This window comes from Lynx canadensis, chromosome B2 (genome assembly GCF_007474595.2).
Source record: "Lynx canadensis isolate LIC74 chromosome B2, mLynCan4.pri.v2, whole genome shotgun sequence".
NCBI classification, from domain to species: Eukaryota; Metazoa; Chordata; class Mammalia; order Carnivora; family Felidae; genus Lynx; species Lynx canadensis.
In genome coordinates, this window is record NC_044307.1 from 28281361 (window position 1) to 28299611 (window position 18251).

An 18251-nucleotide genomic window follows, 5' to 3' on the forward strand; every position below is an offset into this window, starting at 1 on the left:
TACCTGTGGTCTTTGTTACTGAAAATAAATAAAAATCATGATTTTTGTAGGAAAAATTATAAGTATTTTTCAAATATACTGAAGTATTTATATTATTTTACTTTTTCCTTCATGCTCAAATAGACAACTCACAGTTTTTCTTTATTATGTGTTTACAGGTTAGCATGGCCTCATTGAAAGAATTAGACCAAAGACTCTTTGAAAATTACATTGAGTTGAAAGCAGATCCTATCGTTGGCTCCTTAGAACCTGGAATTTATGCAGGCTATTTTGATTGGAAAGACTGCCTGCCACCAACAGGTAAATGGTTTCAATTTACTGAAGTTCTCTAAAAGTAGTCCAGTACATCTAGAGTAATAAATATGGATACGATATTATCAATCAGTATATTCTTTTTTTTTTAAGTTTATTTATTTTGAGAGAGAGCACGATTGCCAAGGAGGGGCAGAGATAGAGGGAGAAGGAGAGAATCCCAAGCAGGCTCCATAATGACAGTGCAGAGCCTGATGCGGGGCCCAGACCCACAAACTGTGAGATCATGACCTGAGCCAAAATCAAGAGTCAGTCACTTAGCCAACTTAGTCACCCAGGTGCCCCTCAATTAGCATATTCTTAAAATGCTTTTCTTTTATTCACATTTTTTCTCATATTTACTCAGGGATTAGTTTGATTTTAACGTTTTACTAGCTTAAACCCATTTTTGATAGTTTGGATATTAGTGTACTTTATATTATTAATATTTAAGACTTAAAATTATTCTTAAATTCCAGAAGATAATTAGTTACACCTTATAGTATTCAATCATTTTAGTAACATGTACCTTTTTCCCGCGATGTGGCTTCATTGCATAGATATACTATGAGTGACAGTTTTATATGATAACTTTGTGACTATCATCCAAAAATTTAAGAAATCTGGTCACTTCTATATATGACCTAATTATTAATGCTGAAAAGGTGAAAGATAGAGGAAAAATGTGTAAGAGTATGATCATTATAGTAATTTAGCAAAGAAAATTGGACCACAGAAGGATGATTGACACAGTTCCAGTATTATTTCTGTGACATCAAAGGAAGTCATTTAAATCACTTCATGATACATATTTTAAAAATAACTATTGCTTGCTGAATCAAACTTCTTTTTTTTTTTTTATATATATATGAAATTTATTGACAAATTGGTTTCCATACAACACCCAGTGCTCATCCCAAAAGGTGCCCTCCTCAATACCCATCACCCACCCTCCCCTCCCTCCCACCCCCCATCAACCCTCAGTTTGTTCTCAGTTTTTAACAGTCTCTTATGCTTTGGCTCTCTCCCACTCTAACGTCTTTTTTTTTTTTTTCCTTCCCCTCCCCCATGGGTTCCTGTTGAGTTTCTCAGGATCCACATAAGAGTGAAACCATATGGTATCTGTCTTTCTCTGTATGGCTTGTTTCACTTAGCATTACACTCTCCAGTTCCATCCACGTTGCTACAAAAGGCCGTATTTCATTTTTTCTCATTGCCACGTAGTATTCCATTGTGTATATATACCACAATTTCTTTATCCATTCATCAGTTGATGGACATTTAGGCTCTTTCCATAATTTGGCTATTGTTGAGAGTGCTGCTATGAACATTGGGGTACAAGTGCCCCTATGCATCAGTACTCCCGTACCCCTTGGGTAAATTCCTAGCAGTGCTATTGCTGGGTCATAGGGTAGGTCTATTTTTAATTTTCTGAGGAACCTCCACACTGCTTTCCAGAGCGGCTGCACCAATTTGCATTCCCACCAACAGTGCAAGAGGGTTCCCGTTTCTCCACATCCTCGCCAGCATCTATAGTCTCCTGATTTGTTCATTTTGGCCACTCTGACTGGCGTGAGGTGATACCTGAGTGTGGTTTTGATTTGTATTTCCCTGATAAGGAGCGACGCTGAACATCTTTTCATGTGCCTGTTGGCCATCTGGATGTCTTCTTTAGAGAAGTGTCTATTCATGTTTTCTGCCCATTTCCTCACTGGGTTATTTGTTTTTCGGGTGTGGAGTTTGGTGAGCTCTTTATAGATTTTAGATACTAGCCCTTTGTCCGATATGTCATTTGCAAATATCTTTTCCCATTCCGTTGGTTGCCTTTTAGTTTTGTTGGTTGTTTCCTTTGCTGTGCAGAAGCTTTTTATCTTCATAAGGTCCCAGTAATTCACTTTTGCTTTTAATTCCCTTGCCTTTGGGGATGTGTCGAGTAAGAGATTGCTACGGCTGAGATCAGAGAGGTCTTTTCCTGCTTTCTCCTCTAAGGTTTTGATGGTTTCCTGTCTCACATTTAGGTCCTTTATCCATTTTGAGTTTATTTTTGTAAATGGTGTGAGAAAGTGGTCTAGTTTCAACCTTCTGCATGTTGCTGTCCAGTTCTCCCAGCACCATTTGTTAAAGGGGCTGTCTTTTTTCCATTGGATGTTCTTTCCTGCTTTGTCAAAGATGAGTTGGCCATACGTTTGTGGGTCTAGTTCTGGGGTTTCTATTCTATTCCATTGGTCTGTGTGTCTGTTTTTGTGCCAATACCATGCTGTCTTGATGATGACAGCTTTGTAGTAGAGGCTAAAGTCTGGGATTGTGATGCCTCCTGCTTTGGTCTTCTTTTTCAAAATTCCTTTGGCTATTCGGGGCCTTTTGTGATTCCATATGAATTTTAGGATTGCTTGTTCTAGTTTCGAGAAGAATGCTGGTGCAATTTTGATTGGGATTGCATTGAATGTGTAGATAGCTTTGGGTAGTATTGACATTTTGACAATATTTATTTTTCCAATCCATGAGCAGGGAATGTCTTTCCATTTCTTTAAATCTTCTTCAATTACCTTCATAAGCTTTCTATAGTTTTCAGCATACAGATCCTTTACATCTTTGGTTAGGTTTATTCCTAGGTATTTAGGAATTGCTTCTTGGTGCAATTGTGCATGGGATCAGTTTCTTTATTTGTCTTTCTGTTGCTTCATTGTTAGTGTATAAGAATGCAACTGATTTCTGTACATTGATTTTGTATCCTGCAACTTTGCTGAATTCATGTATCAGTTCTAGCAGACTTTTGGTGGAGTCTATCGGATTTTCCATGTATAATATCATGTCATCTGCAAAAAGCGAAAGCTTGACTTCATCTTTGCCAATTTGGATGCCTTTGATTTCCTTTTGTTGTCTGATTGCTGATGCTAGAACTTCCAGCACTATGTTAGACAACAGCGGTGAGAGTGGGCATCCCTGTCGTGTTCCTGATCTCAGGGAAAAAGCTCTCAGTTTTTTCCCGTTGAGGATGATGTTAGCTGTGGGCTTTTCATAAATGGCTTTTATGATCTTTAAGTATGTTCCTTCTATCCCGACTTTCTCAAGGGTTTTTATTAAGAAAGGGTGCTGGATTTTGTCAAAGGCCTTTTCTGCATCCATTGACAGGATCATATGGTTCTTCTCTTTTTTTTTGTTAATGTGATGTATCACGTTGATTGATTTGCGAATGTTGAACCAGCCCTGCATCCCAGGAATGAATCCCACTTGATCATGGTGAATCATTCTTTTTATATGCTGTTGAATTCGATTTGCTAGTATCTTATTGAGAATTTTTGCATCTATATTCATCAGGGATATTGGCCTGTAGTTCTCTTTTTTTACTGGGTCTCTGTCTGGTTTAGGAATCAAAGTAATACTGGCTTCATAGAATGAGTCTGGAAGTTTTCCTTCCCTTTCTATTTCTTGGAATAGCTTGAGAAGGATAGGTATTATCTCTGCTTTAAACGTCTGGTAGAACTCCCCTGGGAAGCCATCTGGTCCTGGACTCTTATTTGTTGGGAGATTTTTGATAACCGATTCAATTTCTTCGCTGGTTATGGGTCTGTTCAAGCTTTCTATTTCCTCCTGATTGAGTTTTGGAAGAGTGTGGGTGTTCAGGAATGTGTCCATTTCTTCCAGGTTGTCCAATTTGTTGGCATATAATTTTTCATAGTATTCCCTGATAATTGTTTGTATCTCTGAGGGATTGGTTGTAGTAATTCCATTTTCATTCATGATTTTATCTATTTGGGTCATCTCCCTTTTCTTTTTGAGAAGCCTGGCTAGCGGTTTGTCAATTTTGTTTATTTTTTCAAAAAACCAACTCTTGGTTTCGTTGATCTGCTCTACAGTTTTTTTAGATTCTATATTGTTTATTTCTGCTCTGATCTTTATTATTTCTCTTCTTCTGCTGGGTTTAGGCTGCCTTTGCTGTTCTGCTTCTATTTCCTTTAGGTGTGCTGTTAGATTTTGTATTTGGGATTTTTCTTGTTTCTTGAGATAGGCCTGGATTGCAATGTATTTTCCTCTCAGGACTGCCTTCGCTGCGTCCCAAAGCGTTTGGATTGTTGTATTTTCATTTTCGTTTGTTTCCATATATTTTTTGATTTCTTCTCTAATTGCCTGGTTGACCCACTCATTCGTTAGTAGGATGTTCTTTAACCTCCATGCTTTTGGAGGTTTTCCAGACTTTTTCCTGTGGTTGATTTCAAGCTTCATAGCATTGTGGTCTGAAAGTATGCATGGTATAATTTCAATTCTTGTAAACTTATGAAGGGCTGTTTTGTGACCCAGTATATGATCTATCTTGGAGAATGTTCCATGTGCACTCGAGAAGAAAGTATATTCTGTTGCTTTGGGATGCAGAGTTCTAAATATATCTGTCAAGTCCATCTGATCCAATGTCTCATTCAGGGCCCTTGTTTCTTTATTGACCGTGTGTCTAGATGATCTATCCATTTCTGTAAGTGGAGTGTTAAAGTCCCCTGCAATGACCACATTCTTATCAATAAGGTTGCTTCTGTTTATGAGTAATTGTTTTATATACTTGGGGGCTCCGGTATTCGGCGCATAGACATTTATAATTGTTAGTTCTTCCTGATGGATAGACCCTGTAACTATTATATAATGTCCTTCTTCATCTCTTGTTACAGCCTTTAATTTAAAGTCTAGTTTGTCTGATATAAGTATGGCTACTCCAGCTTTCTTTTGGCTTCCAGTAGCATGATAAATAGTTCTCCATCCCCTCACTCTCAATCTGAAGGTGTCCTCAGGTCTAAAATGAGTCTCTTGTAGACAGCAAATAGATGGGTCTTGTTTTTTTATCCATTCTGATACCCTATGTCTTTTGGTTGGCGCATTTAATCCGTTTACATTCAGTGTTATTATAGAAAGATACGGGTTTAGAGTCATTGTGATGTCTGTATGTTTTATGCTTGTAGTGATGTCTCTGGTACTTTGTCTCACAGGGTCCCCCTTAGGATCTCTTGTAGGGCTGGTTTAGTGGTGACAAATTCCTTCAGTTTTTGTTTGTTTGGGACGACCTTTATCTCTCCTTCTATTCTAAATGACAGACTTGCTGGATAAAGGATTCTCAGCTGCATATTTTTGCTGTCTAGCACCCTGAAAATCTCGTGCCAATTCTTTCTGGCCTGCCAAGTTTCAAAAGAGAGATCAGTCACGAGTCTTATAGGTCTCCCTTTATATGTGAGGGCACGTTTACCCCTTGCTGCTTTCAGAATTTTCTCTTTATCCTTGTATTTTGCCAGTTTCACTATGATATGTCGTGCAGAAGATCGATTCAAGTTACATCTGAAGGGAGTTCTCTGTGCCTCTTGGATTTCAATGCCTTTTTCCTTCCCCAGTTCAGGGAAGTTCTCAGCTATGATTTCTTCAAGTACCCCTTCAGCACCTTTCCCTCTCTCTTCCTCCTCTGGGATACCAATTATGCGTATATTATTTCTTTTTAGTGTATCACTTAGTTCTCTAATTTTCCCCTCATACTCCTGGATTTTTTTATCTCTCTTTTTCTCAGCTTCCTCTTTTTCCATAACTTGATCTTCTAGTTCACCTATTCTCTCCTCTGCCTCTTCCATCCGAGCCGTGGTGGTTTGAATTTTGTTTTGCATTTCATTTAAAGCGTTTTTCAGCTCCTCGTGACTGTTCCTTAGTCCCTTGATCTCTGTAGCAAGAGATTCTCTGCTGTCCTGTATACTGTTTTCCAGCCCAGCGATTAATTTTATGACTATTATTCTAAATTCACTTTCTGTTATATTATTTAAATCCTTTTTGATCAGCTCATTAGCTGTTGTTATTTCCTGGAGATTCTTCTGAGGGGAATTCTTCCGCTTGGTCATTTTGGATAGTCCCTGGTGTGGTGAGGGCCTGCAGGGCACTTCCCCTGTGCTGTGGCGTATAACTAGAGTTGGTGGGCGGGGCCGCAGTCAGTCCTGATGTCTGCCCCCAGCCCACCGCTGGGGCCACAGTCAGACTGGTGTGTGCCTTCTCTTCCCCTCTCCTAGGGGCGGGATTCACTGTGGGGTGGCGTGGCCCGTCTGGGCTACTTGCACACTGCCAGGCTTGTGATGCTGGGGATCTGGCGTATTAGCGGGGTGGGTAGGCAAGGTGCACGGCGGCAGGGGGGGCGGGCTTAGTTCGCTTCTCCTTAGGTGATCCACTTCAGGAGGGGCCCTGTGGCAGCCGGAGGGAGTCAGATCCGCTGCCGGAGGTTTGGCTGCCGGAGGTTTGGCTCCGCAGAAGCACAGAGTTGGGTGTTTGCGCGGAGCGAGCAAGTTCCCTGGCAGGAACCGGTTCCCTTTGGGATTTTGGCTGGGGGTGGGCGGGGGAGATGGCGCTGGCGAGCGCCTTTGTTCCCCACCAAACTGAGCTCTGTCGTCCGGGGGCTCAGCAGCTCTCCCTCCCTTTGTCCTCCAGCCTTCCCGCTTTCTGAGCAGAGCTGTTAACATATGACCTCCCAGACGCTAAGTCGCCCTTGCTGTGGGAACACAGTCCGTCAGGCCCCTCCGCTTTTGCAAGCCAGACTCGGGGACTCTGCTTGGCTGGCGAGCCGCCCCTCCGCCCCGGCTCCCTCCCGCCAGTCCGTGGAGGGCGCACCGCCTCGCCGCCCTTCCTACCCTCTTCCGTGGGCCTCTCGTCTGCGCTTGGGTCTGGCAACTCCGTTCTGCTAATCTTCTGGCTGTTTTCTGGGTTATTTAAGCAGGTGTAGGTTGAATCTAAGTGATCAGCAGGACGCGCGGTGAGCCCAGCGTCCTCCTACGCCGCCATCTTCCAAAATCTTTGAATCAAACTTCTTGATGCGTCAAATGTTTATGGTTATGTGTGGATTATGTGTAGTATGAAATAGTGTGAAATACGTAAAACCAGGCTCCCTATTAACCTTTTTTATAAGAGCCTTACATAGAAATGGTCATGTTGATATTAGGCATAGATTCTGTTTAGATGTATATATGTAGATATAGCAGTGAATTGTTAATAGGCTTGAGTTAATTTTCATTCTTTTACCTAATTGTTTAAACCCTTTTTTTTTATTGTGTAGTGCATTTCTTAGATGGTGATTAAATTGTTTAATCTTTAAATACCTTTGGATTTATATCGTGTGGTGTTAATATTAGGTGATAACATAATTTTGATGCTAGAAGTCAAAACTAAAAACCATAATCATTAAATTAAAGATATTTGGGGCACCTGGGTGGCTCGGTTAGTTGGGCATCCGACTTCGGCTCAGGTCATGATCTCGTGGCTCAGTTTGAGCCCCATGTTGGGCTCTGTGCTGATGGCTTGGAGCCTGCTTCGGATTCTGTGTCTCCTTCTCTCTCTCTGCCCCTCCCCTGCTTGCACTCTGTATCGGTCTCTCTCTCAAAAATAAATAAACATTTAAAAAAAAAGATATTTTATGTGACTATATAAGTATTTGATTTTCTGACAATCATTATAGTCATATGAGTCCTTCTGCCTACAGCTGGCCATAATTAATCTTTTTTCCTTAAACTCTGTTACTTTTCTATACACATACTTTGTCCAAACTGGATTATAGTTCATGTCCAAATGTATCCTTTTGTAATTCTTTTTTTTTAAGTGTATTATCTTTAGAGAGAGAGAGAACACACACACTTGAGCATGAGTGAGGAAGTTTTAGAAAGAAGGAGAGAGAATCCCAAGCAGGCTCTGTACTGTTACTGTGGAGCCTGACGTGGGGCTCAAACCCACGAACCATGAGATCATGACCTGAGCCAAAATCAAGATTCAGATGCCTAACCTACTGATCCACCCAGGTGCCTCCAAATATATCCTTTCAAAGTTTAACTCAAATTCTGTTCATATTTTACAATCCTTGCAGTATCTTTCCATTATATTTACAGTAAAATGTGCAAAACAGGACAGGGCAGGCAGGCCCTTGACTGGTGCCCTGGTTGCTTGGCCCATCATCCATGAGTGTACTCCATGGTCTCTCTCCAGCTGCACTTTAGCACAGTGAGCCTTTTTGTTGCCCATATCTTTTTGTTTCCAAATCCTTCCACCTTACCCCTTCAAGACTGGTTTTTCCCTTTGCTTAGGCAGTAATTCTCCCTTCATAGAACTGATTCCCTTTTATCATTCAGGTCTTAAACTTAAATATCACCATACTAGCCATCCAACCTGAAGAAATGACATGGCCAATGGGCAATAAGTGTGGTGTTTTAAATTTAACCTGTGAAAACTACTCATATTTTACTTGTAAAATAATTACTTACAAGGGAGAATGCTGTAGATGTGGTTTCAGCACTGGCCTTTATACTGGTTGAACTTATTGCAGCTAAATCTATGAGGTCATAGTTAGTGGGTTAATTATCACTTTAAGTGAACACACATGACTTTTAACAACAAATTATCATTCTCAAGATCATCAGTCAGTAGCCTCTGGAATTTTTCATCTATAATCCCTTTTCAGAACTCTTGGGCCCAGATTTTGGAATTTCAATATTTTTGGATTTTAGAAAGACATAGTGCATGTGCCATATATTATGTTACATTCCCAGCAAGGATTTCTGCAGGGAAACATATGAATACTTAGATGAGGAGTGATAATGTAGTATCCTTATTCAAATCAGGTGAGAAATGCCACCAGAAGAATTCATCACAAATTTGCAAATTCACAAACAAAATTTTGCCTCTTGAATTCTGTACCTCCAGTATCTAAACTACTGCTTGGTACATAAGTCTGGTCAGTAAATATTTGTTCAGCGACTACTTGGATGACCTCTTTGTAGCTACCGTGGGTGTCTCTGCTAGTGTCTTCACTTCCTGGTCATCTCTTCCTTAGCTAGCCTGTGCATGCTTCAGGGTCCATCTATGAAAGGAGTGGTTTTTCTGGAAAGTCTTCCTCCATCAACCCCAACAGGACTCTTTTTTCCTGAATCCCTACTACACGCTTTAACCTCTTTTATAATTCTTTAGTATATGTACGTAATATATATATTTTTGTATCTGTTTTTATTCCCCAATTTTGGAGGAATTTTTAATGATGTGAGGAGGTTCTTTTCACATTTACAGACTTCAAATTATTTAAGTATTTTTGTAGAGCAATGACTGAAAGTTTCAGAATTCCAAGGGATGGATATTAGAAGCGTTTTCAGTAAAATCTATTTTCTACTCAGGGTAACAGTGCACAAATACTGAGATATCGCCCTTACTGTTCCTGGACCACTGCTAGTGAGCTAAATGTCACTGCCCTGCCCTTTCCCCCAGTCTTAGAAGAATTAGACAAAAATTGCCAAGTGCTGTGGACCAGCCTGATAACTGCTTCTCCTTCGTCTGGGCTGCTTTCACCTTCTAAGACTGCTGAGAGGGATGGCATATCTGGTGACCTCTTTTCCTTTTTCATTTGTAACACCTCACCTTGTGTATACATAAATAAATTATCTCATAGGGAAAGAAAAGCCTGAGCCTTGCTATGCCAAACTTTTGTGGAAATAGTTTAGCAATCCCAGGTATTCAAAAATAAAGCAGTTGTGGGGCGCCTGGGTGGCGCAGTCGGTTAAGCGTCCGACTTCAGCCAGGTCACGATCTCGCGGTCCGTGAGTTCGAGCCCCGCGTCGGGCTCTGGGCTGATGGCTCAGAGCCTGGAGCCTGTTTCCGATGCTGTGTCTCCCTCTCTCTCTGACCCTCCCCCGTTCATGCTCTGTCTCTCTCTGTCCCAAAAATAAATAAACGTTGAAAAAAAAAAAATTTAAAAAAAAAAAATAAATAAAGCAGTTGTTATAGACAGGCCATGTACGTGCAAACCCACACACATGCACACAGGCATGTACTTCCTAAGTTTTAAGTCTCTTGCAGGCAGATGGCTTTAGTTAATTTGTGTCCTTATAACATCTGACTAAGTGACTTGCATATAATTACCACTTACTACCTGTGGTTCTAATTTTCTAAATTTTAGCAATCTTAAAATAACCAGATTATTTATAATCTCTTGTGAATCCAGGGGGTAGGACATTAAGCACTAAACTAGCAGCTGTAGTCGCCCTAACTGTAAATCACAATCCCCATCACTCTTCTCTTTACAACCCAGCTTTTAAAAAGTTATGTCTTCCCTCAAAGAGTCCATGCTAGGGCTATCTGTGTTCTTGTGTCACTTGATCTCTCTCATCCCCTGAAGCCTGCCACATCCCCGCCCCCCCCAGTTGAGACTGTTCTCACTGAAGCTACCTCTAATGCTATACAGCTGACCCTTGAACACACAGGTTTGAACTATACAGTTCCACTCATACATGAATTTTTTTTAACACAGCACAGCACTGAAAATGTATTTCCTCTTCCTTATTTCTTTAATAACATTTTCTTTTTTTGTAGCTTACATTATTGTAAGAATACAGTAGAAATGTATTATATATAATATATATAAATATATTATATAAATTGTATGTATTATATATACTAAATAATACACAGAATATACAAAATATGTGTTAATTGACTGTTTATGTTATTGGTAGGACTTCTGGTCAACAGTAGGCTATTAGTAATTAACTTTTTGCACAAAGTTACAGTGGATTTTCCATTGTTTAGGAGTCAGCACCCCAAACTCTGCATTGTTCAAGGGTCAGCTGTAGTTTGGAATCTGTGATGCAAACACTTCATATTCCATGTTTCTGTAGTACTCCCATTGTTGAACTCCCTTCCTGAGACTTTCTGTGGCATCTCTGATCCCACTACTAGTTGACAGCCCTCAGCTTCCTTGGTGGATTGGCTTCTCTTCCTCTGCATAGCCTTATACTGCTGGTATCCCCAGGACTCTATCTTTCTCTCTTCTTGCCAGACTGTCCTCAAACTATCTCTGAGTGATTTCATCCACCATAATTTAGATAAAATCAGACTGACTGGTGCCTCCAGCATCTACATCTATAGCCTAATCTCTCTACTCTGAGATCAAGGTCTTTCTATCAGCCTTCCTAGTAGATGTCTCCACTGGAACATTCCAGAGACCTCTTCAGCTTAGTAAGTCCAAAAGCAAACTCATCACCTTTGCTTTCTCATCATCACCACATCGGCTCTTTCTGCTGCTGAACCTCCACTCAACTGGGAATGGGTGAAGACCTCAGCTAAGACTCCCCTCTCCATCTTGTTCAAGAAAACACTTGGTTATGAGTCCCCTCGTTTCCATTTCTGAGTTCTGCCCCTCATCATTTTTCAGTTTCTTGTCAAGATACTTGAGGGTTCTCTTCTTCGTACCAGCACCCAATCTTGCCTGTTTCAGGTTCACTTCTGCCTTTTTGAAAAACTCCTCTTTCTAAAATATAAATGAGATCTGTCACTCCTCTGCTTCAAACGCTTCAGGATGACCTATTATTCCTCAGGCTTAAACCTAAACTTGCTAGACATTGCTTACGCTTAATTATGGCTATCCTTTACCTCCCTCATGCTTCTTCCCTATACCTCTTACACATCCCTTCTCTAGGCAACTGGCAGTCAAAGCCATTTCAGTCCTGAAAGCCTTCTCCACTCCTGCTCTTTTCTGATAAGTAGGCACTGCCTCCTCTGGGAAGCTTTCCTTCCCACCTCCTTGCACACCTCCAGGTTGGGTTGGTCTCCCTCATCCCTCCTGCTCCTGAAGCAGTTTTCTGTCCCTCTTGTACATAGGAATTGTCATCATCTGCTTGCTGCTGTTCTGCTGTGCTGGGACTCCTTAGCACAGTGGCTGACTTTTTCATATCCACACTCCCAGGGTTTAGCAGAGTCTACATAACAGAAGATGCTCTGTAAATGCTTGTTAAGTGAACAAAGATGGGTAGTTTATTAGTATACAGTCTTAACTAAATCTGTAGGTCAGTCTTCAGTTTGTTATCTTTCAAGTATTTGCTACATGGTTTTGCAGTGATTATTCTAATTTTTTTCAATAAAAGAGTTAGTCATGTAATCTTCTAGTTTCCATTATTCTTGTTGACTTTTTTTTAGGTGGTACGCAGTAGATATTATTTGTTGAATTGAATTAAAATAAGCCTTTTATTTTTTTTTTAATTTTTTAACATTTATTCATTTTTGAAAGGCAGAGAGACACAGAGTGCGAACGGGGGAGGGGCAGAGAGAGAGGGAGACACAGAAACAGAAGCAGGCTCCAGTCTCTGAGCTGTCAGCACAGAGCCCGATGTGGGGCTCGAACTTACGGACTGCGAGATCACGACCTGAGCCGAAGTCGGCTGCTTAACCGACTGAGCCACCCAGGCGCCCCAAAATAAGCCTTTTAGCACTCACGTTCTTATCTTCTGTGAATTCTCATATGGTAGTTTTATGCACTCCCTGAAGTTTGAACAATTGCATCTGAGTTAAAATGTGAATATAAAGTATATCCCACACATCAGTAGTTCTGTGTGGCATTGCCTAGTTTAAGTGAATTTAGTTAAATTTAATATTTTTTCCGATGATTAGCATGTGTTAAACATAATTGTTAGCACTGACATTGTTCTTAAATTATTTGGTATTTGTTTAAGGTTATGAAATTATTTGTGATGTTTCTGTGAGAATGGGAAAAATCATGACATAGCCACTCCAAGTTTCCTGCATGTTCAATGATTGCTACAACAAGGCTTGGTCACTAAGCTTCAGTCTCCACTAACACTTGTTCATATCTATCTCCATTGAAACTCTGGTTGTTACTGAGAAACATAATTTATTTGTAAATGATGCAGAGGAGGGCTGTCTTTCCACCTCCTTCCCCACCCCAGACTTGGAGCTTCCCCTAATAAGCAGTTAGGTGCCTTTAGTGCATGCTGAAGACAAGCGACAGCAATCACAGAATTCCCGATGGGGTAGGACTGAGGTCTTTCTTATTAGCTCATCCCTTTAAGGGGTGTCTTTGGAAAAGAGCAGTTCAGGAGGTCTTCTTTTCCCTAAAGGGGCATGGTCCTTTTACTACTTCAGAGGCTGTGATTGCTGGCCACTGTTATGCCATGGTGGATGCCAGGAAATGACCTCAGTGAGGAGTCACAAGAGAGCAAGGAGTGTAGGAAAGGCAATGCCAGGCTGTTAGGGATTTTTGGTTTCTATTTCATCCAATTAGATGATTTCAGTGATTCAGAGTTTCCCAGTCCTCCCTTTATAATATTTATTTAAGGTACTCAAAGTTTCTTCTCTACTACCTTCATATTTTCTCAGCCATAAAATTGAGCTAGTTTAAGCCACTGATGTGAGTAATAATGGTTTGTGGCCTCTGGATAAATTTTTTGTAGAAAATTAAGATTCTCCTGCCTGTGTGACATTAAGTGGTATGGCTTTCGCCCCCCTTTTTTTTTTTTTTTTAAATATCCTTTCAAGAATAGAAGGCACATGGCACTGCAGTGTCAGCAATTTATTTACTCTTTCCCAAATTCCAAAAACACTTAGAAATTGTCAGTGTTTGTTTCCCTTTTATAAACTGTTTTTAATACTGTTCTTTGTGTAGTTTTGACTTCATGATCACTAACTGAACCTGTCTTGCATAGTCATATAGTGATTCTTAGTTTGTTTAAAGTTGACTTAAGTTGAGACCTCATGTAAAGTGAACAGCCAAAATAGTTTGACTATTAATCTTGCAAAATAATTTCAATTAACATTAGTATTATCTTTAGAGTTTTCATCTTGAAAAACTGAATTTTGCAAATCAGATAGGTAACTGATTACTTATTACTGTAGTTGGCAATAAATTTAGTTTCTGATACTGTATGTAGTAATTAAAAAAAAATCCAGTTGATTAATTTCATGATTCAAGAGGAGATATCCGTTAGAGCCATTGGTATGCTTTTTTAACCCGACAGTTGGATATTTAAATTGCTGTCACCCCTTTATTTGTGTACATGTCAGGAAAGATTATTCTGGTTAGTTATGAGTCACCTAACTGATTGTTTAATTGTTCTATTATCCATAGTTATTAAGAGCTCTGAGTATTTGCATTTGATAAATTTTAACTAAATTAAGAATATTGTTTTCCATTTACAAATGCATATGGAAATTCACATCTTTAGAATAGATTAAATAAAAATAATTTTTCTTTAAATTTTTACTTAAATTTGGTTTTAATGATTTTTTCTATCTAAAAGGCATATAAACTTGTATATGTATTCCTTATATATATTTAATTAATGAATTTAAACTTAACCATTTTTACATAGGTAGTTAACTTTTAATTATCAATTTTTATTGAAGTATAGTTGGCATACAATATTATATTAGTTTCAGATATACAGCATAGTTACTCAGCAAATCTATACATTGTGAAATGCTCACATAGTAAATATAGTTACTGTATTTCACCATTCAAAGTTATTAAAATATTAATGACTATATTCCCTATCCTGTACTTTTCATCCCTATGACATATTTATTTTGTATAACTGGAAGTATGTACCTCTTAATCCCCTTCATCTATTTCAGCCATTCCTCCACCCACCTCCCCTTTGATAACTACCAGTTCATTCTCTGTATTTATGAGTCTTTTTCTGTTTTTGTTTGTTTTGTTTCTTAGATTTCACATATAAATGAAATCATATGATATTTATTTTTTTCTGTCTGACCTATTTCACTTAGCATTATACCCTCTAGGTTCATCCATGTTGCAAATGACAAGATTTCATTCTTTTTTAATGTCTGAGTAATATTCCATTGTATGGAACCATAAAGGTACCATATCTTTATCCATTTGTCCTTTATCCAAGGATGCTTGGGTTGCTTCCATATCTTGTTTTTGTAAATAATGCTGCAATAAACATAGGGGTGCATATGTCTTTTCATGTTTTTGTTTCATGTTCAAGTGCTTTTGTTTTCTTCAGGTGAATATCCAGAAGTGGAATTACTGGGTCATATGGTATTTCTGTGTTTAATTTTTTGAGGAAACTTCATATGGTTTTTTTATTGTGGCTGCACCAATTTATATTCCCACTAATAGTACACAAATGTTCCCTTGCTCCATGTCCTCACCAGCACTAGTTTTCTCTTATCTCTTTGAACTAGCCATTCTGACAGGTGTGAGGTGGTATCTCATTGGAGTTGTGATTTGCATTTTCCTGATGATGTTGAGCATCTTTTCATGTGTCTTTTGGCCATCTCTGTATCTTCTTTGGAGAAATGTCTATTGAGGGCCTCTGCCCTTTTAATTGTATTATTTGTGGGGGGTGTTTGTTGTTGTAGGAGTTCTTTATATAGTTGAGATATAAACCTTTAATAGATGTCATCATTTCCAAATATCTTCTCACATTCAGTAAGTTAGTTGCCTTTTCATTTTGTTAATGGTTTCCTTTGATGTGCAAAAGCTTTTCCATTTGACGTAGTACCAATTGTTTATGCTTTCCTTGAGAAGACAGATACAGAAAAATTCTTCTAAGGCTGATGTCCAAGAGATTACTGCCTATGTTTTCTTTTAAGAGAGGTTTTATGGTTTCAGGTCTCACATTTAGGTCTTTACTCCATTTTGAGTTTATGTATGGTGTAAGAAAGTGATCTAGTTTTAGTCTTTTGCATGCAGTTGTTACAACATTATTAATTGAAGATACTTTTTTTTTTTTGCATTGTATATTTTGCCTCATTTGCTATAGATTAAGATACCATATAAGCATGGGTTTATTTCTGAGCTCTCTATTCTGTTCCATTGATCTATGTAGCTCTTCCTGTGCCAGGACCATACTGCTTTGATTATTATAGCCTTATAGTATATCTTGAAACCTGGAGTTGTGATACCTAGAGCTTGTTGTTCTTTCTCAAGATTGCTTTGGCTCTTTGGGGTCTTTCATGGTTCCATACAAATTTTAGGATTATGTTCTAGTTCTGTGAAAAATACTATTGATATTTTGATAGGGATTATGTTGAATCTGTACCTTGAGTATAGACATTGTAACTCTTCCAATGTAGGAGCATGGAATATCTTTCCATTGTTTTGTTTCATCTTCAGTTTGTTTCATCAGAGTTTTATAGTTTTCAGAGTACAGGTCTCTCTCTTCCTTGGTTAAGTTTATCCTTATGTATTTTATTATTTTTGGTGTAATTGTAAATGGGATTAATTTCTTAATTTCTGCCACGTTATAATTTGTATATAGAAGTGCAACAAACTTCTGTATATTAATTTTGTATTCTGCAACTTCACTGAATTCATTTATTCCAATTTTTTTTGGTGGAGTCTTTAAAGTTTTCTGTTTAGTATCATGTCATCTACAAATAGTGACAGTTTTACTTTTTCCTTCACCAGTTAGATGACTTTTTTATCCTTTGCGATTGCCATGGCTTGTTTTTGTTGTTGTTGTTTTCTAGTTTCTAGAGTCTTGACATACAGAAGCAGACACAAGCAAGGCAGGCAGCACTAGGTATACAGAAAGGGGTGGCCTGGGCCAAGGCCCAAGCATCCCTCCCCTTCATGCAAGGTCCCTAGGAGATGCAGCTGGCCCAGCCTCTGTGGAGCAGAGGGTGAAGGGGGACACAGATCTCTGGGGATGTGGGCAGGTTTAGGCAGCTTCCAGAAAAATGGAGCAGAGAGTGATTCCTAGAGGTAAGGCCTTACAGTACCCTGAGAAGCAAAGAAACCAGGACCTTCCCAGGGTGTTCCAATTTTTTCCTCATTAAAAACTTTTTTTTTTTTTAATTAGCACAAACAAAACCAAATTGAACAGCTTTAAAGTTCCAAGCAATCTGAATCTAGGGGGTATGCATGTGGCCAGATGTGCTTTCGTGAACAGCAGCTACTGAACTGTCCCAGGCCTTTGACCCCTGGGGAAACCCCTACAGCCAGTGCACAAGCCCCCATGTGAGGGAATGGTAGGGTCCCAGGCAAGTTGCTACACTGGTCCCCTTCCTTGTTAAGCACCGCTGGCCCCAGCCCAGGGAAGATCCATAGAGAAGGGTCACTTGATCTCCCCAGCTCCTGATCCGCGTTGCACTTGGGTCACAAGTTGGGGTTTGAGGCAGCAGGGCTTGGCAGTGACAGGGCTCTCTGGCAAGGATCAGGGAGAAATCGAGTAGAGGAAGAGACCATGTGTGCACACACATGCTCACCACCCACCAGTTAACAGAGCTGGGTCTGCAAGTGTCACAAAGGCTGAAAAGAGAGTCCTGCCATGATGGAAAAGCAGCAAATCCCAGGGCCCTTCTGCTCTTTTTAGTGCCAGGAAAACACTGACGATAAGTGGGTATACTCTCTGGAATAAAGATGGTAAGAGTAGACATCCTTGTCTATTTCCTTATCTGTGATAAGGGGGTAGATAAAGGATTACCAATTTTCTTGATCATTTCAAAGAACCAGCCTCAGGTTTCATTGATCTGTTCTGTTGTGTTTTTACTCTCTATTTCATATATGTCTGCTCTAATCTTCATTATTTCCTTCTTTCTGCTGGTTTGGGGTTTAGTTTGTTATTCTTTTTTACCTTCTTTAGGTGTAAGTTTAGATTGATTATTTGAGATTTTTCTTCTTGATGTAGGCCTTTATTGCTATAAACTTCACTCTTTATTACAGCTTTTACAGCATCTCAAAGGTTTTAGACTGCTTTCATTTATCTGCATATATTTTTTGACTTCCTCTCTGATTTCTTGGTTGACCCACTCATTGTTTAGTAGAATGTTATTTAACCTCCATGGATTTGTATTCTTTCCAGATTTTTTCTTGTGGTTGATTTCTGTCTAGTTTCATAGCATTGGTAGAAAAGATGCACGGTATGACGTTAGGCTTTTTAAATTTGTTGTGACTTGTTTTGTGGCTTAACATATGATCTCTTCTGGAGAATGTTCCATGAGCACTTGAAAAGGATGTATATTCTGCTGTTTTAGGATGGAATGTTCTGAATATACCTGTTAGATCCATCTAGTCCAATGTGTCATTTAAAGCCACTGTTTCCTTGTTGATTTTCTGTCTGGCTGGTCCTTGTGGGAAGGGATCTATAGGCACTTGGGAAAACTGCTGAGGCCTGCTGGTTTGTCCACAGAAGAATGCCTCATGTGCTGTTACCAAGCTA

General features: G+C 39.4%; 1 protein-coding gene across 3 annotated transcripts in view; it reads left to right on the forward strand.

Annotated features, from left to right (window-relative positions):
• The window catches only part of EXOC2 (exocyst complex component 2), a 285414-nt gene that overhangs the window by 206596 nt on the left and 60567 nt on the right, over positions 1–18251 (forward strand). For all 3 annotated transcript variants that reach the window (XM_030314971.1, XM_030314969.1, XM_030314970.1), the window contains one exon: positions 159–300. In XM_030314971.1, the coding sequence (XP_030170831.1) occupies positions 159–300 (142 nt within the window). The remainder of the gene's footprint in view (positions 1–158; positions 301–18251) is intronic.